Consider the following 22,976-nt stretch of genomic DNA (forward strand, 5'->3'; position numbering starts at 1 on the left):
GTCTACATTGACTGCTCATAAAAAGGTCCTCAGAGGACAATCAACATCACATCTGGAAAGCCTGGGCACCAGATCATCCCAATAGAATGCTTCCCTCTCAGAGCGGCTGGCCTTTGCTCTCAAGCCCCATGCAGTGGAAGCAGCTCCCAGCAAGATGAGGCGGCTTTAAAATAATGAAAATCTTCCTAGAAAAGCACATTTTTATTCTTTCAACTTATCTTCTTATTCTCCATATGACCCGGGTCCTTCTCAAGGTTTCTTCTTATTCTGGAATGTCTCCTGACACCTTTGTTCGCTTTGCCCGTAGAACCAATTTTTAATGTAACATGAAAAGAAACTGTTCTAATCAGGATATTATTAAGTCAAAGTAGAAGAGGCTTCAAGTAGGATTAAAATAGTTTAATTGTGTCCCTGAAAGACAAAAAAAAATTAAAGGGGGTCCTTGAGTAGTCCATTAAGGTGACAAGAGGAACCAGACCCAGTTCGTTTGCCTTTGACCTGAACACATGGACCACGCAGACCTGGATACACAGCAAGAACACATACAGCAAAGCCAAAGGCTGCAATTTAAAAGACTGTACAGGATCCAGTCATGTACCATAGCTGGGCCCTCGAGAACCTACGGAACGGTTCACCACTGCTTCTCGTGGGTTTTTACAGGACTGTGGTCTCAGACTGCATGATGGACTGAGCGCGGGAGTTCCGGTGAGACTGCGCCATGAGCTCCGAACCACTTCTGAAGGTAGAATTTGAGTGATGTCCGCTCAAGTGGGCGTTGAGACACATAATGCGCCAAATTCTCTTTAATTCAACCTGAAGCTGTTAAATCAGAAGAAATATTGTACAACTTATTGAATCATTGACAGAATTTTCCACTATTAAATATACATAGATTTGGAACCGTTGGAGCGCGATCCCTAAAGGTCAATTACGGTACTGCACGTTAATGAATTGACAGGAAATAAAACATACCGGTACATGCGACAACTTTTGAAATATAGCAGTACAATTGTGAAGATTGTCAGTATTTTGCCTTTAAGTAGAAATACTGAACAGGAACTACTGAAACATAACTGTCACTCTGGTGACTAATGTTTACCTCACTGTTTAGAAAGCAGTAGAGAATGGCCACCACCAGACCCTGAGGAGGGCAAAACACACACGAAGCGTGAAGATTACAGTCACCATACAGGAAATGTGCCAGACAGCCCTGTTAAACCTTACCTGAAATGATCCGAGGGCCAGGTCAAAGAATATTTTATAGTCTTCTGCGATCGACTCTCCAAGCGTGACAAAGATCACGTAGTGGATCCCAAAGAGAGGAATCAGCAGCAGAGTGGATTTCGCCAACCTCCTGAGAGAAAATATCACATCCCGACAGTGATGATTCCGCTCTGGGCTCATAAATACAAAAGATAAAAAGTCAGATAAAGAAACGAATAAAAATTAAAGTCACTCCTCACGCAAACATGAAAAAGGAGACATTCAGATTAGCTGAGCGTCTGTTTCAAGCGGAGGGGTTTCTGTGCACGTGCGTGTTTTCGCTGGGTAATTTTTCTGCCTCAGTAAGAACTAAATGTGTGCTCAGTACCTGTACTGTGATTGATCATTGCCTCCCACATCAGGACACCTCAGCTTTTGGACCAAAATCCGGATGATGCTGACGAACAGGAGAAAGTTCACCTTGGAGAAATGACAGAAAAGGTTTTATCTCCTTTGAAAAGGTTCCCAAACTAAAATAAATCAACCTCAATACACACTGATGGGGAAGGTAACAGGTAATGCTGAGTCTTCTGTTTAGACAGCCGTGATATTGGAATAATTAAGTTTTACAATGTTTTAGAACTCAATTTTTAAACTATCTTCTAGTTTAGCCTAGCCGCTGCTGGGACCAAAAAACTCACCATTATGGAGAATCCGATCGGTCCATTGATCACCCAGTTGGGTATGGGGTTGTCGTTTGTCTCCCAACACCTGAAAAGACCACAAATAACCATAATTTGACTAAATGTTGTAAAGATATAAAACATCATCTTTTCAAAGTTATATTTAAAGTTATATCGAAAGTTAGGAGGTGACTCCAAACTTAACTAAGTTAGGATAATGACTCCTCCATGAATTATTCACTATAAAGCCTCTACATGTGGAATATCGGTCTCATTGCTAGAAAACTGAATTATCTGCAGGATTATGTTCCAATTAAATTAACTCCTGTGAATATTAATCCTTTGGGTTGCAAAACTAATTAAACATGACCAATAAGGCTTCTTAAGGCATGAGGAGGATCCTGTCATGGATCAGATCATTTTCAGGTTTCCGTGCTAATGTTCCACTTACCCAGTGTCCTCCAGGTAAATCCTCATCATCACCCACACAAACACAAACACAGCAGGAATTCCTGGAAAATATAATTAATACTACATATTGATCTATCAGAGGGTTAGAGATCCCTGTGGCTGTCACACAATACATAGATTTTTTTCTATTTGTCTGTCCTGGGTGGGCGAAACATGACCCAGACCAACGCGGGCCCCCATCCGTCATCAGTTATAAAAATAAGTTAGTAGTGCGTAACAAATCTTGCACATTTGACCTTTCTCATTCAGACTAAGATGGTGGGTGAATTTTATTTAAGCCTCAAAAATGTTTTGCTTTATTAGAAAAAATAAATGAGCTGCTTCAGATAAACAGTAACCCATCCATTCATCATTTAGTGACCTTTTAAATGAACATTAATGCCAGAAAATAAGGAGTCGAAACTGTATAATAATTTGTAACAACCAAAGGACATTCTGACTTAAGCCAACAGTCACTTGCGCTTCTTTTGGCTGACTGGTCTGCAGGCCAACACAGTGAGTGTAGCTCCACCACAGTTAATAAGAGTGGCGGGTTGATGGGCTGCTGTGGGAGTGCTGTGGGAATGTGTGTGTGTGGCTGCTGCCACTCCCACCCCGTCAGCTCAACTCCACTCACCTGCAGCACAGCTGCAGCTTATTCCCAACCAGCCCTGCTATCAGCCTCCCCTGCACTCTGTCTTTGCCAGATTGTTCTTCTGCTTTGATGCGAGACTTTCCAGCGTGGTTTCCCTGCCGGATTCCCCGTTATCGACCCTGCCTGTCTCCGTTCTGCCTGCCTCGCCTGTTCCCCGGACAACCTACCTGCTTTCTGCCCCTGACTACGACTTCTGCCTCAGCGTTTCTGGTTCCTGTAGGGGTGGGCAAGTGAAGCCTCATGAAGCACTGAGGCTTTCCGAACAATTGTGTCGAAAAAGATTCAAAGCTTCGAGACTTCAGTGACGGTGACATCTGGTGGACAGCTGAAGCCATAGCAACGTCCAAAGAGCATGACTACTATAAACCTAATCACAATATGATCAATGGGGCTAAAAACTGTTCACTGAGTAAACATCAAGTTTGGTCCTTCAGTGGTCAGACTGGGAGAACTGGGAAGGTCTTTCACTGAATGCTAAATGCAGGAAAACGATAGCATGTAGCAACTATGAAAATGGCAATAACGTGAAATAAACAACTGATTCTTAATGATACGGATTTTAGTCCACTCTCATTTCAGAGCTGCAAAGGGAACGATCCAGGAAAACGTATTTATTGGAGAGCGGGACTCGAGGGCAGAGGTGGAGGACGGGGCGGTAGCATACTTGGTTAACCAATTTAGTTTAACTAATCTGCATCAAGAAGCCACAGGTATCACAACAGTCTCCTATGACCACTACTACGTTCTGCCCCCTCCCTGGGCTGCCACCTTATCGTGGTGGAGGGGTTTGCGCGTCCCAATGATCCCAGGAGCTCCGTTGTCTGGGGCTATATGCCCCTGGTAGGGCCACCCATGGCAAACAGGTCCTAGGTGAGGGACCAGACAAAGCGTAGCCCAGGACCCCCTAATGATGCTGAACAACATTGGTGCCAAGTTTCCCTTGCCCGGATGCGGGTCACCGGGGCCCCCTCCTGGAGCCAGGCCTGGGGGTGGGGCACGTTGGCGAGCGCCTGGTGGCCGGACCTCTGCCCATGGAGTCCGGCCGGGCGCAGCCCGAAGAGGCAACATGGAACCCCCTTCCCGTGGGCTCACCACCTGCAGGAGGGGCCAAGGGGGTCGGGTGCATTGTGTTTTGGGTAGCAGCCGGAGGCAGGGACCTTGGCGGTCTGATTCCCGGCTGCACAAACTGGCTCTAGGGACATGGAATGTCACCTCTCTGGTGGGAAAGGAGCCTGAGTTGGTGCGCGAGGTTGAGAAGTTCCGACTAGATATAGTTGGCCTCACCTCGACGCACGGCAAGGGCTCTGGAACCAGTCTTCTTGAGAGGGGTTGGACTCTCTACCACTCTGGAGTTGCCGATGGCGAGAGGCGACGGGCAGGGGTGGCAATTCTGGTTGCTCCCCAGCTCAGTGCCTGTGTATTGGAGTTTACCCCGGTGGATGAGAGGGTAGCCTCCCTTCGCCTTCGGGTGGGGGGACGGATCCTGACTGTTGTTTGTGCCTATGGTCCAAACAGCAGTTCAGCGTATCCACCCTTTTTGGAGTCCTTAGAGGGAGTGCTGGAGAGTGCCCCTTCTGGGGGCTCCCTCGTCCTCCTGGGTGACTTCAATGCTCACGTTGGCAATGACAGTGTGACCTGGAGAGGTGTGATTGGGAAGAACGGCCCCCCTGATCTGAACCCGAGTGGTGTTTTGTTATTGGACTTCTGTGCTCGTCTCAGATTGTCCATAACGAACACCTTGTTCAGACATAAAGGCGTCCACATGTGCACTTGGCACCAGGACGCCTTAGGCCGCAGATCGATGATCGACTTTGTGGTTGTGTCATCGGATTTGCGGCCGCATGTACTGGACACTCGGGTGAAGAGAGGGGCGGAGCTGTCAACTGATCACCACCTGGTGGTGAGTTGGCTCCGATGGTGGGGAAGGATGCCGGACAGACCTGGCAGGCCCAAACGTGTTGTGAGGGTCTGCTGGGAACGCCTGGCAGAGTCCCCTGTCAGAAGAAGCTTCAACTCACGCCTCCGGGAGAGCTTTGACCATGTCCCGGGGGAGGCGGGGGACATTGAGTCCGAGTGGACCGTGTTCCGTGCCTCCATTGTTGAGGCAGCTGACCGGTGCTGTGGCCGCAAGGTGGTTGGTGCCTGTCGTGGCGGCAATGCCCGAACCCGCTGGTGGACACCAGCGGTGAGGGATGCCGTCAAGCTGAAGAAGGAGTCGTATCGGGCCTTACTGGCCTGTGGGACTCCTGAGGCAGCAGATGGGTACCGGCGTGCCAAGCGGAGTGCAGCTACGGCGGTTGCCGAGGCAAAAACTCGGGCATGGGAAGAGTTCGGTGAGGCCATGGAGAACGACTTTCGGACGGCCTCGAAAAGGTTCTGGACCACCATCCGGCGTCTGAGGAGGGGAAAGCAGTGCACTGTCAACACTGTGTATAGTGGTGATGGTGTGCTGCTGACCTCAACTCGGGATGTTGTGGATCGGTGGAAGGAATACTTCGAGGACCTCCTCAATCCCACCAACACGCCTTCCAGTGAGGAAGTAGGGCCTGGGGACCTGGAGATGGGCTCTTGTATCTCCGGGGCTGAAGTTGCCGAGGTAGTTAAAAAACTCCTCGGTGGCAAGGCCCCGGGGGTGGATGAGATCCGCCCAGAGTCCCTTAAGGCTCTGGATGTTGTAGGGCTGTCGTGGTTGACTCTGCAACATCGCGTGGACATCGGGGGCAGTGCCGCTGGATTGGCAGACCGGGGTGGTAGTCCCTCTTTTTAAGAAGGGGGACCGGAGGGTGTGTTCCAACTATAGGGGGATCACACTCCTCAGCCTCCCTGGTAAGGTCTATTCAGGGGTACTGGAGAGGAGGGTCCGCCGGATAGTCGAACCTCGGATTCAGGAGGAGCAATGTGGTTTTCGTCCTGGGCGTGGAACAGTGGACCAGCTCTACACCCTCAGCAGGGTCTTCGAGGGTGCATGGGAGTTTGCCCAACCAGTCCACATGTGTTTTGTGGACTTGGAGAAGGCATTCGACCGTGTCCCTCGGGGGGTCCTGTGGGGGGTCCTCCGAGAGTATGGGGTGTCGGGCCCGCTGATACGGGCTGTCCGCTCCCTGTACGATCGGTGCCAGAGTTTGGTCCGAATTGCTGGCAGTAAGTCGAACTCGTTTCCGGTGAGGGTTGGCCTCCGCCAGGGCTGCCCTTTGTCACCGATTCTGTTCATAATTTTTATGGACAGAATTTCTAGGTGCAGTCATGGTGTTGAGGGGATCTGGTTTGGTGACCTCAGGATCGCGTCTCTGCTTTTTGCGGATGATGTGGTCCTGTTGGCTCCATCGGCCCGTGACCTCCAACTATCACTGGATCGGTTCGCCGCCGCCTGTGAAGCGGCTGGGATGAGAATCAGCACCTCCAAATCCGAGGCCATGGTTCTCGACCGGAAAAAGGTGGAGTGCCTTCTCCGGGTAAAGGAGGAGATCCTGCCCCAAGTGGAGGAGTTTAAGTACCTCGGGGTCTTGTTCACGAGTGGGGGAAGAATGGAGCGGGAGATCGACAGGCGGATCGGTGTGGCGTCCACAGTAATGCGGACTCTGCACCGGTCCGTTGTGGTGAAGAGAGAGCTGAGCCGAAAGGCGAAGCTCTCGATTTACCGGTCGATCTTCGTTCCTACCCTCACCTATGGTCATGAGCTTTGGGTCATGACCGAAAGAACAAGATCACGGGTACAAGCGGCTGAAATGAGCTTCCTCCGTAGGGTGGCTGGGCTCTCCCTTAGAGATAGGGTGAGAAGCTCTGCCATCCGGGAGGAGCTCGGAGTAGAGTCACTGCTCCTCCGTGTTGAGAGGAGCCAGATGGGGTGGCTTGGGCATCTAGTCAGGATGCCCCCTGGACGCCTCCCTGGTGAGGTGTTCAGGGCATGTCCCTCCGGTAGGAGACCCCGGGGAGACCCAGGACACGTTGGAGAGACTATGTCTCTCGACTGGCCTGGGAACGCCTGGGGATCCCTCCGGATGAGCTGGAGGAGGTGGCTGGGGCTGGGGAGAAGTCTGGGCTTCTCTCCTTAGGCTGCTACCCCCGCGACCCGACCCGGATAAGCGGTAGAGAATGGATGGATGGATGGACATTTGGGGATTTGTGCAGATGTAGCCGATTAAAAATTGGGTCCAGAAACACAAAACGCTGCTGCTGTTTTCCCACTGCTCATCTCCTCTGCTACTGTTTCCTGTGGGTGCTACATTCTCTGTGAGGATTATGTAATCTACAAAAGAGTGTGTGTGTGGGGGGGGGGGTCCACAGACACACCTCCCTCCTTCTCAGCTCAAGCGGCCTCCTCCTCTTCCTCCTCTTCCTCCTTTCACCGTCTCACACAGCAGATTTCTACATGCATCATCCTCCAGACGGCCATGACGACGGCGGCCTATTCCACCATATCAACCAGCAGGTATCACAACAGTCTCCTATGACCACTACTACGTTCTGCCAGCAGGTGGAGCTAAAACCAGCACTGAGTTGTGTAAAACCTAAAAACTGATTGTTTTAGACTAACACACAGAACTGGAGATGTTGCATCTTGGGAAAATCCAAAGATTTATTTCAGCAAATGACGAAATGGCAAATTATGAAATTGTGTTATTTACAGATTAACACACACTACTATGCCCCTTAATAGTCACAGATGCTAGTCGAATGCTACCTACTAAGATGCCTTTTCAAATTGGGAACATCTGGCCGCTAGGGGGCGCAAGACTCAGACGTTTGTTTGAGTTTATCTCAGTCTCGCTTTAATTAGGACAGAGGTGTCACAAACCAAACTGGAAGAAGTGCCAGCTTCCAGTTTGACTCCCAACACCACATTTCTTTATTTATAAATAATAATAATAATAATAATAATAATAATAATAATAATAATAATAAAACCGACTATGGTAGACAGAGAGAGAGAGAGAGAAAGAGAGAGAGAGACAATCTGAGATGTGCACATCTGTTTTCTCTGTTTCAAACCAGCAGCTCTGCTCCCACAACATTGGCATTTGACATAGAAGGACAGAGAAGAAATAGTTCCTCTGCTCATCTCCAGCTGCGAAACGGTTCGGATTCGGTGTCACCAGAGAGGAACCGGAGCCCACTCACCGATTCTCCTGTCGGCGGAAACGGGGAAGCAGCTGAGGGAAGCCAGGAGGAAGAGCAGCGGGAGTTGGGAGAAGAAAGAAGCTTCCATTTCTCTTTAGCGTTTATCCTCGAATGTTAAAAGGCCATTTTTGATGATTATTCTTATTTTGTTGCTTCGTTCTCCTCTCCGCTACTGGAGCAGCAGAAGCGGCTCCTGGACGGATGTCGGAGAGGATACAGGGCGTTTCTGCTGCCGCATCCCCCCGCGAGCTGCAAGCGCTACATCCGGTCCTTGTTTTCAAAGTAAAAGTCTGTTTCAATAACTCCGTAAACATGTAAACACACTTACATCGTGCTGAAAATTACTTGAGTAAAATATGTCGAAACTTTGTGAGATGAGTGGGTAAGATTTTTTCCCGTTGTCCGGTTAAATAAGACAATAATTATTTGACCCCCTTTTAATTATTCATTTCAGTTTTTACAGCACGATAAGATAGAGAGAAGAGAAAGGCTATTTTGGTTCATCTGTACGTTCAAAACATGGAGTGAATTGGTGAATTAACAATAAAGTATCTATCTATCCTTTGCCATTTAAAAAAAAAAAAAAAAAGGATTTCTCGAAATTTTGACTGGGGTCCACCTCTGTGGGTTCTGGAAGGTTGTTCTGCTGTGTTACACAGTAGCCAAAACAGAAAAATACCCAACAAAACAAACATTTCTAATAATTACATCAACTAAGATATAATAAGCTTTATTTGGTCTTAAGATGGGAAAATTACAATTCAAGCAGCTTCTCTTTGTCCGTCTGGGTGGTTCCATACTGTCCTCTTTGCAAGTACAATTAATACTAATTTTCCTATCTCTGCCAAGGAAGGCAGTTATTTAATAATAATAACTTGTTTTTAAAGATTTGAAGAAATGTTTGTTGTTGATTATTCGCAAAGTTACAGGTGAGTGAATTCTGATGATCCAGAATTCAGAGGGACTTTGACAATTGATCTATCAAAGAGGAACAAAAGCATTTCAGAACAAAAGCATTTTCTTCCTTTTCACATCATATTGCCTCTTTTTGGGAGACTCATGAGCAAGTATACCTCAATGGTCTTGCATGTCAGTATAGTAGAGAACTTTGCTGAAGAGGAATTTTTTTAAATTTTAATTGTCTTTTTATACATTTTAGGAAAGTAAATATCAGGACTGCGGTGCCAAGGTACAATTGACCTCACTCTGAATGGTTCTGGCCAAGGTGTCAGAATGACACAGCAACAGCATCTTCAAAACTTTTCAAGAAAAAAAGCCTTTTGGGGGGGAATTTGTTTAAAGTGGAAACTTTTCATCTTCAAAAGAATCAATGTAATCAATAAATGTATTGTTTTAATTTATCTTCAAAAGTTCATCATACTGTATTTTCACGACTATAAGGCGCACCTAAAACACTGAGATTTTCTAAAAAATCGGCGGTGCACCTTATAATATGGAGCGCCTAGTGTGTGGACTGAGTTCCAAAATCTGCTGTGCGCCTTTGGTGGGTGCACTACGGTAAACGCTCCGCCAATCGATTAGCGGCACACCTACGCAAATCCCCTAAAATGGCGCCAGTCAAGCGAGACGCGTATGAATGAGGCTTACTTTAAACTGCAGGCCATCGAATATGCGGCTGAAAATGGCAATCGATCAATCTTAGTGTTTTCGCTTTATGAGGAGGCGGCATCTCTCCATACGCGCGAGGACAACTGTTGTGCAGCGGCTGCCCGTGGATTACCAGGAGAGGGTGGCCATCTTCCCTAACCCTAACCCTAACCAGGAGAGGTTGGCCATCTTCTCTAACCCTAACCAGGAGAGGGTGGCCATCTTCTCTAACCCTAACCAGGAGAGGGTGGCCATCTTCTCTAACCCTAACCAGGAGAGGGTGGCCATCTTCTCTAACCCTAACCAGGAGAGGGTGGCCATCTTCCCTAACCCTAACCCTAACCAGGAGAGGGCGGCCATCTTCTCTAACCCTAACCAGGAGAGGGTGGCCATCTTCCCTAACCCTAACCCTAACCAGGAGAGGGCGGCCATCTTCTCTAACCCTAACCAGGAGAGGGCGGCCATCTTCCCTAACCCTAACCCTAACCAGGAGAGGGCGGCCATCTTCTCTAACCCTAACCAGGAGAGGGTGGCCTTCTTCCGCACCTACTGCCGCGACAAGATAATCGCGCCCAGCCACGTCACCAACATGGATGAGATCCCTCTGACTTTTGACATCCCTTTGACCCAAAAAGTGGAGACAAAAGGACCAGCACGGTGGCGATACGCACAACGGGTCACGAGAAGTCGTCGTTCACCGTGGTTCTCGGCTGCCACGGAAACAAATAGAGCGCTGGATGACGGAAGGCGAGCACTCCTTCACAAAGACTATGAGGCAGCGGCGTGCAAGTTATGCCACCATATGCGGGTGGATTGTAGACACATGGGCTATGATACCGTTTTCATGTATTGGAAGAGCTTTCACAAAATCAACGCTGAAACAGAACCGGTCGGTGAATCCGATTCAGATGATTAAGAAGAGGAATGTTGGGACATTAAAATAGTGCAGCTGTTTAATTCAGATACAGAAGATGAAAACTTTGATGGTTTTGTGGCGGAAGAATGAATATTTTGTTCAATAAATGTGTCGAAACTCACTCTTTTACTTCCGTTGTCATTTTTTACTGTATGTTTCAGCATGCGCCTAATAATACGGTGCGCCTTGTGTATGTTTTAAATACAGAAATAGCACCCATAACTGAGACTGCACCTTTTAATACAGTGCGCCTTATGGTCGTGAAAATACGGTACGTAAGTTAAAAATTGTAACTCTGAATTGTAACTCAAATTTGCTATATTTTACAGACCAACTCAGTTTAGCATTTACACAAACAAGGAATTTCTTTACCTGCAATGATTTTATAACTACTGCAGGGGTCACTATTGGGTGACCAACACAGTATCAATACAGTGCTGACACAGTTTGTGTAGTGTGTCAATAAACTCCTTGAGGCATCATCGTCCCATCACTACCGCACAGCAATCCGGTGAGAAAAACCGGGTGAACTGTGGCGGGGCACCCGAAAGCTCGACAACAAAAAGGGAGCCCCCAGCGCAGCATAGCCTCCTTTTAAGGATAACGCCACAGCTGTATCTGCCACAGCAATTAAGGTGGGCATGGCATGAACTCCATGCTGCCACACAGGCATAAACTCAAAACTGAATTTGTAATGTTTCAGCCTGTCAGACCACCTCAGCAGTCTCTTCGGTCTGTCCACCAAGGTTTTGAGAGTTGTCAATATTTGACGTTTTATTTGTGATGTAATTAAAGGGAAAATGATGTAAAAAAAAAAAAAAAGTGATCAGACTTGCAGGTTAACAATAGTTTCAACTTTATTTCGACGAGGTATCAAGAAAAATGTTTAAACCAACTCCCTCAAGAAAAACCTGTTATTCTAAATTTGTATCAGAAAAAGACCATTACCACATTTTATTCTTCCAGACTGTTTCGGCTGGCACCTTCAGCCCTGTTCACACTACATGATTTTAGCCCACTCAGAGTTGACTGGATTTTGTTCTCTTCCCCCAAATTGGGGTGAGACAGTCGCTCAGCAACAGCGGGATGGTTAAGTGTGAACACCTCAAACACAAGAGTCGATTGTGAGTCACACTCAAAACTGGATATCTCGGGTGGTTGATGGGTCGTTGGGTTGCAACAATTCAAAACGTGCAACAGCCGATGCGAGCAGACGCAGGGGCTGGTGCAAAAGGGGGACGTGACCAGAGCAACAACAAAGAGGTCATCGTCTTTCTTTCTTTTTCTTTTTTGAGGACATAGTAATGCACAACCAAGCTAGAGGGCTCTTTTCTGGTCCACAGCCGTGTTTACAGTGAAAAACTTGATTCTTGCATCACTCTGCGTGAGTTTTCAATACAAAACCTTGTTTGGAGACCAATTAAAGCAGTCAGCCACGCCTACTGATGGACAGACATGTAGTGTGAACGCTCCCACGACTTCAAGGCTCATGTTGGTTTTACAAGGCTTTCGCAGTTTCAGTTTAACTGTTTGACTTCGTTACAAAGTGTGAAAAGGAGCTGGTGGCCCAATCACGGGCTCAAAAGCAAAAAGACAATAAAGAAGAAGAAAGTTCAGAATCAAATCTTTTCTACCCTCTGATACACAGAAATAAATCCAACACATGAGTCTTCATAAGTCTTCATCAGATTCACGTGGGTGAAAATGTTCTCCTGGATGTTTCAGCCTCTCAGCATGACAGACAACATCAGGGCACTGAGGGTCAACAGGGCTGCCAGAGACCAGAGAGAAAGGACTTTGATCAGAAAGGTCAAAGGTCAGTTTTGACCCCTGTAAAATCAGGTCAATCAACAATAGTTTAAACACATCTTGGTCACCTTACAAACATCTGATTTTGTTCAGACTTTTACTGTAAATATGGTCTCTGGGCTTTATGTCTGCATTAATGGATGACGATCGTGGTCGTGACTCTAGGAGTCTGTTACTGCTCACATCTCCACTTCAAACTTTAGTTTAGTACTCGAAAACTGTAATGAACGGACAAAGTGCACGTCACACAGCAGAGCACAGAACCTTCTCCCTGTCTGGTGACTGTGCCCAACACTGAGCCGCCAAGATAAGTACTGACCCTTGAACCCTCCCAGTCTTTCAGCCAGTTTTTATTCCAACAGCAGCACATGTATTGTTACCCTGCAGCTGAATAGATGGTTACTGGACTTAGATGTCATGGAGGCAAATTTCTCCTCCTGGATTAGAGCATCTAATTGAGATTAAAGCACAAATAGGTGAAGGTGAAGTTCTTACCATGAATTTGATTAGGCCCCCTGGCTGCTGCTGTAGGAACCATGCTGGTGTTGGTGGAAACCATGCTGGTTGGAGCAGTTGTAGTGGGGATATTGGCTCGTGGGTTTGAGAGATCCAGGAGACCCGTGGTGAGATCAATTGTGAGGGAATCAATCATTGGGACTAGTGCGAGAGATTAGGGAACAAGATGCATAAATACCTGAACACTTGCTAATTGCTCCACAGATATTAATATTAATCACTTTTCAAAATGTTTAAACAAAAGTCACATTTTCTTTAGAATTCATTGTGGTGGTTTGACTCAATTGTGTTTTCAGGCAATGCAGTTAGCTGTTGCTCAAAGACAAATTCATTCCATGTGACAATGAATAAAGACTTGAATCACATCAATCATCACAGTTCCTGTCAAAAGGCCCTGATGAACAATATTAGTGTGAACCAACATGGTTATTCTGTATACGCACAGCCTTCTCCTTTTCCCAGGATTACGACGAAATCAAGGTCATTGTTCCCCCTGGTTGAGGAGCTGTTTAGACCTGACCATGAGAACTGACATTTCAAGATATTTCCAACAACTTCGCGCTGAGTGGCTGTAAAGGTCTGTTAATGAAACATTAAGATATAAAATAGAAGGAAACTACAGAAATGAGAAATCAACATGTTATAGATACACATCATAGAAAAGATGTTGAAAATTGGTTTTGTTGGCCTTTAAAAAGAACATATTTTTGGCCAGATTCTGTTTTCACATTTATTTCCAACAGTTTAGGGTGCTGATCATTGATACTAATTCTTTTTCAGAAGCAGATGATGAGCTCATTATTATGAGCTCAAGCATCATTATCCTTTAAACTTCAACTCAAAGTCTCCCGTACCTGGTCTTTTTTCATGGAAATAATTAAAGAAACAGCCTTGAGCGATATTAGCTGACTGATCATTGTTATAAATCTTTATTAAAGCAGAATCAACCTTGCGAAGGTTTATCTGTAGCAAATCGTAGCTCAAAGTGTGAATTGTATTATCTCCTTCTGTCTTTAGTCATTTTGCTTCAACAATATAAAAAAAAACAATCATGAATTACAGTAAATGAATCTTAATTATTCCACATGTATAAAGACATTTTACCTTAGAAACATCAAGTTTAGTTGAGTTGTCGGTGTTGTTTCTTTTCACATACAGAACTTCTCTCACGTAGTTGACGCCACCCACCATCAATGAATTGGCTAAACATGTTACGAATTCGGTGTCACCCTTAGGAATTAATGCACGGAGACAAAGACATGATTAAAAAGTAATATAACCATAGTGAACATAAACATTAGTATCACTGACTTCATTAAATACATCAATAAATATGATTCAGTCAGTGGTAGAAAAGAGATGGAAAGTTTGATCTGGCTTCTTTGTTATTTGACCATAATCTCAGTTTTGTTGTTAAAGACGAAGCTAAAAGCCCCTTAAGTCATCCAGACCACCAACCAGATACCTGTTGGAAACGTCATCACAAGAAGCGACGTCCAGCAATTATAGAATTTCTGAATAAACTCCGACCCTACAACTTGAATCATTAAGGCCCACCTACTCAGTGCTGTGGTAAACTGTATAGCACACTCTAAACTCTGATTCACTCCTGAAAACTCAAAATATTGAAATACAACTATTTTCATTTCCACCTAAATAAAACATTTGATGATATTTGACTTACCTGTGAAGGATTTTGGGTCAGTCCCACTGTTGTGAAGAAACGGCTATCTCCCCTGAGTCTAAAGATCACTTTACTCACATTTGGAGGGGCTGGAGGAACAAATTCAAAAGATACAAACATACAGCTGTCGTTTCCAGCAGGATCACAATTATCTGGTGATGCCAAACACAGCTCGGTAGTTCCACAACCATCTCTGGTGATGTTCAACTGAGAAAAACACAATTATACACCAAATCACAAAAATGTTGAGAGAAAATATATTGTATTGTCAATTATTCCTGGGTTGTCATGTCTGATTTTTAATCACAAACATATCAAAACCATTTTTGGTGATGTTTCATGACATATTACCGTCATTGTCGGACTATAAGACGCAGCTTTTTTCACACATTTGGAATCCTGCAGCCCATACAATGGTATGGCTAATTTAACGTTCACACCATTCCAGGAGACCTCACCACCATGTGAGCCAGCAGACAAAGGGGAGAAACACCAACTGAGACTAGGTGAACGACCCTACCAACGACCCTGCCAATGACTCTCTGGTGACCACCAAGTTCATTAGCATGCTAATGGTCTACAAGGGCTATATTTTCAAGCTCTGTCCCCAGGAAGTTCAGAACTGAAGAAGCCTTCTGGATCGAAGGAGAAACATCTTTGAGAAGAAAAACAGTCCAACTGACACAGAAAACTTACCTTGGGTATCTATGCCCTGGATGATTGAGAATCTTCACAGACATATGGCTAATTTATATATTTTACTGGCTAACAGCCAGGGGGGGCCACTCTCTAGCAGTAAACGCAAAAGTGAGACAGACATGCGGGAAAAGATTATGCAAGACAATACTCATTTTGCATATGATGGAGCTTTTAAATGAAAGACAATCGATCTGACCGTCAACGGAGGTACTAGAGCTACTGCCCGTAATCTTGGCATCAATGGTGCAACGTTGGAGGCGGCAGCGGAAAAACTAAGTCAATGTAAAAAGACGACTAAAACTTTCAGAGGACATTGAAAAGTATGGTAATAATTCAATATCGATAATCGGTGCAATGCTAGAACACATTTAGGAAAGTTGAGAATGGTCAGCAACAGTCTAGTAGAATATTACCAACATACTGAGTAATAAAAAGTCTCAGTCTGAAAACAACATTTATAAATGAATAAACCAACCGTCGAACAGGTTGTGTAGATCATCAGTGCTGCAAACAGCAGGACACGTCCTCGTTCCATTCTTACAGACTGAAAATAACTGAAATGAAATGATCAATCATCTGATTATACTCCAACAAATATTATCTCATTCAATAGAAGCATTGAACCCTAAAGAAAATCAACTCAATAGACTTTTGTCAAAAAAAATGGTTGATTATTAAAAATAACACATTCAGACGGGATGATTCATTTGCAGACCTAAGAATTAACTTTTAAAATAGTTGATGTGAGAGTTCACAGGATCCATTGACAGTTAACATTACCTGGACTGAACATTATTCTGACTGGTTCTGAATCTGAACAAGCATTCATGGAATAGTCTTACTTGGGCTCTTACAGTTGATCTTTCAGCTCTGACACTCGTTCTTCCTGTAGAAGTTTTTGCTTCTCTGAGGGCAGATGAGTCTTACAGCGATGCTTAAAATCAGGAATGGGTGGGTCTGTGCATCAAGACAGAAAGAAAATTTCAGAGGTACCTGCCCACCTACCTGGAAGGTGTCTAAATCAGGAAGTAGTTGTTAGGGGATGAAAAGAATGATCAAAGCTTAAAGATTAAACTACATGGAATCTTCATACATAAATCACATTTGGCTCTGCAAGAAGACTTTAGTGCAACAAAGGAACAGAACCATTATTGGTCAAATTATCTCCATAAGTTAAAAAGCTTTGCCATAGCATCTGATACAATATGAATCAGAAAAAGAAATGGAATCAAATTGCAGGAGATTACACAAGTATGTAGCAATAATTAAAGTAATAAGCGGCATTAAATATGTTCTTGAATGGTTTTGTCCATATTTTTTAAGTGTGCATTCAGATGTGGCATTTATGACCTTCAACGTAATGAACATTCCTGGTGTGTTGGAACAATAGGACCCTAAATTTTAAACTTAATTGAAGCCGTTTGACAGCTGTCAGTGTATCTGATGTCATAAGTCAGACAGCCGTCTGAGGGAATATTAATGAGAGTTTTGAAGGCATGCTATCACAGTTGCTATTGTGTGTTCTTGTTAGTCTTTTAATTTTCCTCTATTATATTTCTCTTGGTTAACTATGACCTGGATGATTGAGAATCCACACAGACATTTTATGTCTATTTTCTTGAAAAACAGAACAAAAACATTTTAAAGAAAGTTTTTCAGGGTAATTTAATGTACCTACTTGACCCCGATACCCCTTGTGGAACAGTCTCCATCTGAAGTGATCCTTTCCTCCGGCTACTCAGGAAGTTCAACCTGGCTCAACAACTGCTTATACTTCTATACTACAACGTTCCCTCTGTTTTCTGCACGTCCATCACTGTCTCCCTTTGAAGGCCTTCCCTGGCAGATGCTGTCTGTTGGTTACTGACAGCCAGTCAGATCCTCAGGCTCAGTGGTATGGAATTTCTTTGTGTCTATTGGCCAACTTTTTGTTTAATAAGCCTCAGGAGCCTTTAAGAAATTGGAAACAACTGGTTTACTGCACGAGGCCTTGCTTATGCACAATCTGACCACATCCAAAAAGACAACTTTTAATGCTTTTGCAGTCACAGCAATGTGACTATCTGACAGAAATGACATGATCCAGATTTTTGCTTGGATTCTCTTTTTTAAAGGATGTGGTCTTAAAGTCTTGATCAGCCACAAAACGCTTGAGTTTGGTTGAGTGAGGACCTGCATGACATGGCGCCATATATAGTGTTAATATAACTGTTTTTAAGGTGTAAGAGATCCCAGGTGGCAGGTGGTGGGTTCATCGCCTTTATGAGGGAAGGAAGGTATGTGGTGGTAAAAGGAGAGAACTGGTGATCACGAATTATTATAATCCTTGTAAAATTGAAGAACATATGGATGAGACCAATCTAGTCTGTTGAAGGGATGGCAGGTGCACAATGCTGATGTGGATACAGTGGGACCTCTATTTACGAAATTAATTCGTTCCAGAAGTTGTTTCGTAACCTGAAAACTACGTAAGTAGAGACGCGTTTTCCATGTAAATGGCCAAATCCGTTCCAAGCCCCCAAAAATTTGGACATATTTTTTTATAAATCATAAAAATGCATCAAAACATGTAATAAATACATGTTACAATTAGATTACCGCACAATAAATGTAGGAATTCAGTGCAAGGCTTCTCCAGGAACAAAATGAACTTTATTACAGGCTAATCTCACATTAGCCGTCATTACGAGCAATGAACGTTAACACTTGTGGTAACAACGCTATCTAATGGACAAACATTCGAACACCCACAATAAATAAAAGTTAAACGAAGACGACGCTGGGATACACACTGTTGAGAATTGTCTTTATCTTGTTATGTGTTTCACCATATGTTTCTGTCTTCTCTTAGAAGTTAGGCAAGGTAGACTCATTAGCAAATGAAATAAAGAACAGAGACATTTGCAGGATTGTTGTTTGTTCTACTGTTATCTTAGGAGCCAGTCAGGCAGGAGCCAGTCAGGCAGGGGGTGTCAAACACTCATTGTAAACAGGATATCAGGGGGGTTGATGATGATCACATTTGCATGAAGAATGGGATCTGGCCACCTGGGAAAGCAATGGAAAAGAAGGACTGTATCAACACCAAAGGAGGCTGGAAGAAGAGGACGAGGTCATCCCAGCAGAGGAACTGGATTGGATTGCATGGACATTGTGAATTTGCATGTGTGTGACTATAAAGGACTGGGCCAAGGGATAGTTAGGTTGTCAGACTTCGTGCCCTGACAATTAACTCTGTTGTTGCTAGGGTTATGAACTGGCCCGGAGCTCTGTAATATTTGTGTCTGGAATTGGTTCTATTGTTAAATACATTTTGAAATTGATACTTTACTTCTCGAAGTCTTCATTCAAAGAACACGCGGATTGGCAGCTACACTTGAAAGGTATCGCGATCCAACAACACAAACCTGTACATATTGACGTCCCTCCTAGCCAGTGGGATGACAGGAAGATGCTAGGCGATAGCCAATGGCAGAGCAGCTACAAGCAAGTTTGTGTTCGCTAAACTCCGCGAGCTGCAAGTAGCAGCGGTCGCGTATTTCTGACTTTGTAACCTGAAATTTCCTTCGTAACAAGAGGAAATATTTTCCCGTTGAGACACTTTGTAACCTGAAAGATTTGCATGTAGAGACGTTCGTAAGTAGAGGTCCCGCTGTACTTGAAAAGAGTCTGTGCTGGACTTGACACTGGTGTTGCCTCTCAGGACAGCTTTGGAGCCAAATGGATCATTGAAAAAGCAAACATTTATGAATGAACGTGATTGACAGTTAAATCGGAGGACTTAAGTGGAGAGATGCTTGATTATAAAATAAAGCAAGCCATCTTCACAACTTCAACAAAAGCTGCTCCAAACACTGAAAATAATGGGAGGAATCAGGTGATGAGGTGGTGGGATGAGAAGTGTAGTGGGAAACAGAAACCAGACACAAGTTATAAGAACACACACTTTACAACAATTGATTCGGCTCAAGAGGACCCAGGCAGTACTGAGAAGGACAAGACACGCAAAAAGAAAGTACTGGAGACAATACTGTGACTCAGTTGGAAAGGTAACAAACATAGGGGAGGTCTGAGGATGGTTAAAGAGGGCTGGAGACAGAAGAGAGCGGAGCAATCCTGTTTTGACGCACGAGGCAATCACAGCAGTGATCGACAAAGAAAAGCTGATGGCAAATACCTGCGTTGAAGTGCATAGTTCCAATTATTTGTCAGAGAAGGGAAAGAAGGGCAGGGACAGAAGATTATCTTGCATATTTTATTTTCATACATTAGACTTCATCTCACCTTTTTGTTGTAATACTAATTAAAAAAAACAGGAAATGTATGGTAGTAGACTTTTAAGTACGAGAAATTCCATTTTATACATGTTTTTATGTATGTGCTGAATATCTTATGAGATCAATAATTACTCATACTCAAAGAGCACAGGTTCGATTTTTATTTGTAATTTGTCATTAAATTGATTTGTCCTGCATTCATGATTGACTCTGATGTTCTACTGAAACATTCAAGATGCACTAAAGAAAAGTAAAAAGTGCACTGCTCCATTAGTTATGTTCACATTCCTCATTAATTAAAAAAAACAACTTTGGTTCATCAAAGCACTGACAGCAGAACAGGGTTGGCAGTTCTACACAAACCACAGGAATGAGAGGTGGTTTCACCTATGTTAGCTGACATCAGAGAACAGAACACAGTTCAGAGGACTGTATCAAGACTTCCAGGTAAAACCTGATTTTGGTCCACACCCTGTTGGCCCATCTACTCTCCTCTGCCACAAAGCTCAAAAACATCTGTACCTTGTTGTTGGATCAGAGTATCACCTTGCTGGTAGCCTTTACTATTTATCTTGTAAAAATAGGAAACACACAGCGGTTTTTGGCTCTTGAAACCCGTTGCTTTCGTGACTCCAATAGGTGCATAAACATGAACCGACATTGTCATAATAGTACCTACTCGGGTACCGACTGCTGAGCAAGTAGGTACACAAAATGTACCTACTTGACCCTGATTGTGACGGGTGCGATTAGGACCCAAAAGCAGCACTTTGGAAAACTGGGCCGTGGTAATGACTTTTATTAGCACACGGGCAAACAGGAACTCAGGTAGACAAGGAAACACAGGAAATAGTCCGTTCTTCAGGCTCAGGGCCCGCACAAAGTCTATGGGTTGCAGGCTCGGGGAGTGGGTCGAGCAGAGCCAGAATGCGGAACCAAGGGGGAAGGACGTAAATCCTCGGAACCGTGCAGTTCCGCTGACATTGGGCAGGAGTGACAGAAAGGGTCTTACAGGAGAGGAGGCTGACGAAGTCGGGGCCAGGCGGAGAAGTCAAAACCAGCTGAGCAGACAGGAACCAGAAACGCTGAGGCAGAAGTCGTAGTCAGGGGCAGAAAGCAGGTAGGTTGTCCAGGGAACAGGCGAGGCAGGCAGAACGAAGACAGGCAGGGTCGGTATCGGGGAATCCGGCAGGGAAAAAGCGCTGGAAAGTCTCGCATCAAAGCAGAAGAACAATCTGGCAAAGACAGAGTGCAGGGGAGGCTGATAGCAGGGCTGGTTGGGAATAAGCTGCAGCTGTGCTGCAGGTGAGTGGAGTTGAGCTGACGGGGTGGGAGTGGCTGGCAGGTAGAGTGGAGCAGAGGCAGGGAGAGTGGAAAATTACTGGGACAGGAGGGAACTGGGGAAATGGGGCTGTGGCAACAATGACTTGACAGACATCATGAGGGCCTCATCAGCAGCTGAGCTCTACTGCAGCACTGCCTGGGTGACTACTGAACTGAGGAACCCGTGCAGGATGGACCCAGTCTTTGCTGCTTTCTGTGCCTGCTATCATCCAACACGTCTCCTTCATTACACAGCTCTTGACAGGAGGTCAACCGCCCTGTTAGCCTCCCAGGCATAAACTCTTTGAGAGTTGTCAATATTTGACGTTTCATTTGTGATGTAATTAAAGGGAAAATGATGTTTAAAAAAGTGATCAGACTTGCAGGTTAACAATAGTTTCAACTTTATTTCGACGAGGTATCAAGAAAAATGTTTATACCAACTCCCTCAAGAAAAACCTGTTATTCTAAATTTGTATCAGAAAAAGACCATTACCGCATTTTATTCTTCCAGACTGTTTCGGCTGGCACCTTCAGCCCTGTTCACACTACATGATTTTAGCCCACTCAGAGTTGACTGGATTTTGTTCTCTTCCCCCAAATTGGGGTGAGACAGTCGCTCAGCAGCAGCGGGATGGTTAAGTGTGAACACCTCAAACACAAGAGTCGATTGTGAGTCACACACAGAAACTGGATATCTCGGGTGTTTGATGGGTCGTTGGGTTGCAACAATTCAAAAAGTGCAACAGCCAATGCGAGCAGACGCAGGGGCTGGTGCAAAAGGGGGACGTGACCAGAGCAACAACAAAGAGGTCATCGTCTTTCTTTCTTTTTCTTTTTTGAGGACATAGTAATGCACAACCAAGCTAGAGGGCTCTTTTCTGGTCCACAGCCGTGTTTACAGTGAAAAACTTGATTCTTGCATCACTCTGTGTGAGTTTTCAATACAAAACCTTGTTTGGAGACCAATTAAAGCAGTCAGCCACGCCTACTGATGGACAGACATGTAGTGTGAACGCTCCCACGACTTCAAGACTCATGTTGGTTTTACAAGGCTTTCGCAGTTTCAGTTTAACTGTTTGACTTCGTTACAAAGTGTGAAAAGGAGCTGGTGGCCCAATCACTGGCTCAAAAGCAAAAAGACAATAAAGAAGAAGAAAGTTCAGAATCAAATCTTTTCTACCCTCTGATACACAGAAATAAATCCAACACATGAGTCTTCATAAGTCTTCATCAGATTCACGTGGGTGAAAATGTTCTCCTGGATGTTTCAGCCTCTCAGCATGACAGACAACATCAGGGCACTGAGGGTCAACAGGGCTGCCAGAGACCAGAGAGAAAGGACTTTGATCAGAAAGGTCAAAGGTCAGTTTTGACCCCTGTAAAATCAGGTCAATCAACAATAGTTTAAACACATCTTGGTCACCTTACAAACATCTGATTTTGTTCAGACTTTTACTGTAAATATGGTCTCTGGGCTTTATGTCTGCATTAATGGATGACGATCGTGGTCGTGACTCTAGGAGTCTGTTACTGCTCACGTCTCCACTTCAAACTTTAGTTTAGTACTCGAAAATTGTAATGAACGGACAAAGTGCACGTCACACAGCAGAGCACAGAACCTTCTCCCTGTCTGGTGACTGTGCCCAACACTGAGCCGCCAAGATAAGTACTGACCCTTGAACCCTCCCAGTCTTTCAGCCAGTTTTTATTCCAACAGCAGCACATGTATTGTTACCCTGCAGCTGAATAGATGGTTACTGGACTTAGATGTCATGGAGGCAAATTTCTCCTCCTGGATTAGAGCATCTAATTGAGATTAAAGCACAAATAGGTGAAGGTGAAGTTCTTACCATGAATTTGATTAGGCCCCCTGGCTGCTGCTGTAGGAACCATGCTGGTGTTGGTGGAAACCATGCTGGTGTTGGTGGAAACCATGCTGGTTGGAGCAGTTGTAGTGGGGATATTGGCTCGTGGGTTTGAGAGATCCAGGAGACCCGTGGTGAGATCAATGCCGAGGGAATCAATCTGTGGG

At 44.7% G+C, this 22,976-nt stretch overlaps 1 protein-coding gene and 2 long non-coding RNA genes across 7 annotated transcripts; 1 reads left to right on the forward strand and 2 right to left on the reverse strand.

Annotated features, from left to right (window-relative positions):
• Window positions 1-384: 384 nt before the first annotated feature.
• Window positions 385-8,329, reverse strand: LOC130539484 (vasoactive intestinal polypeptide receptor 2-like). Of its 3 annotated transcripts, XR_008954141.1 has the most exons (7): window positions 2,338-3,259; window positions 1,905-1,974; window positions 1,592-1,683; window positions 1,225-1,354; window positions 1,100-1,141; window positions 599-819; window positions 385-521 (listed from the first exon to the last, which is right to left on the reverse strand). XR_008954141.1 is itself a non-coding variant. In XM_057057856.1 (6 exons), the coding sequence occupies exons 2-6, from the start codon at window positions 1,905-1,907 to the stop codon at window positions 655-657; spliced, it is 432 nt and encodes a 143-aa protein (XP_056913836.1). In that variant the 5' UTR covers window positions 1,908-1,974; window positions 8,110-8,329; the 3' UTR covers window positions 385-654. The 3 variants fall into 3 exon arrangements, 2 of the variants coding, with proteins under 2 accessions (XP_056913836.1, XP_056913835.1); XM_057057856.1 differs by lacking the exon at window positions 2,338-3,259 and adding an exon at window positions 8,110-8,329 and having other exon boundaries at window positions 385-819; XM_057057855.1 differs by having other exon boundaries at window positions 385-819; window positions 2,338-3,258.
• On the forward strand, window positions 6,970-11,057 carry LOC130539488 (uncharacterized). Its single transcript, XR_008954147.1, has 3 exons — window positions 6,970-7,420; window positions 7,984-9,897; window positions 10,030-11,057. It is a non-coding gene; the product is annotated as an uncharacterized LOC130539488 (long non-coding RNA).
• Window positions 11,058-11,465: 408 nt separating this feature from the next.
• LOC130539486 (uncharacterized) lies at window positions 11,466-22,958 on the reverse strand. 3 transcript variants are annotated; one of them, XR_008954144.1, is made up of 7 exons: window positions 22,795-22,958; window positions 20,343-22,261; window positions 16,196-16,298; window positions 15,817-15,885; window positions 14,063-14,849; window positions 12,938-13,537; window positions 11,466-12,404 (listed from the first exon to the last, which is right to left on the reverse strand). It is a non-coding gene; the product is annotated as an uncharacterized LOC130539486 (long non-coding RNA). The 3 variants fall into 3 exon arrangements; XR_008954142.1 differs by having other exon boundaries at window positions 15,817-15,895; XR_008954143.1 differs by having other exon boundaries at window positions 15,817-15,895; window positions 16,184-16,298.
• Window positions 22,959-22,976: the final 18 nt, after the last annotated feature.

This window comes from Takifugu flavidus, chromosome 15 (genome assembly GCF_003711565.1).
Source record: "Takifugu flavidus isolate HTHZ2018 chromosome 15, ASM371156v2, whole genome shotgun sequence".
In the NCBI taxonomy this organism is placed as follows: Eukaryota; Metazoa; Chordata; class Actinopteri; order Tetraodontiformes; family Tetraodontidae; genus Takifugu; species Takifugu flavidus.

Coding starts and splice junctions, on each gene's coding strand:
- LOC130539484 (XM_057057855.1), bottom strand. CDS start 2,366: ATGATGAGGATTTACCTGGAGGACACTGG. Junction 1,684..1,904: donor CGATCGGATTCTCCATAATG/GTGAGTTTTTTG, acceptor CATTTCTCCAAG/GTGAACTTTCTCCTGTTCGT. Junction 1,355..1,591: donor AATGATCAATCACAGTACAG/GTACTGAGCACA, acceptor ATTTTCTCTCAG/GAGGTTGGCGAAATCCACTC.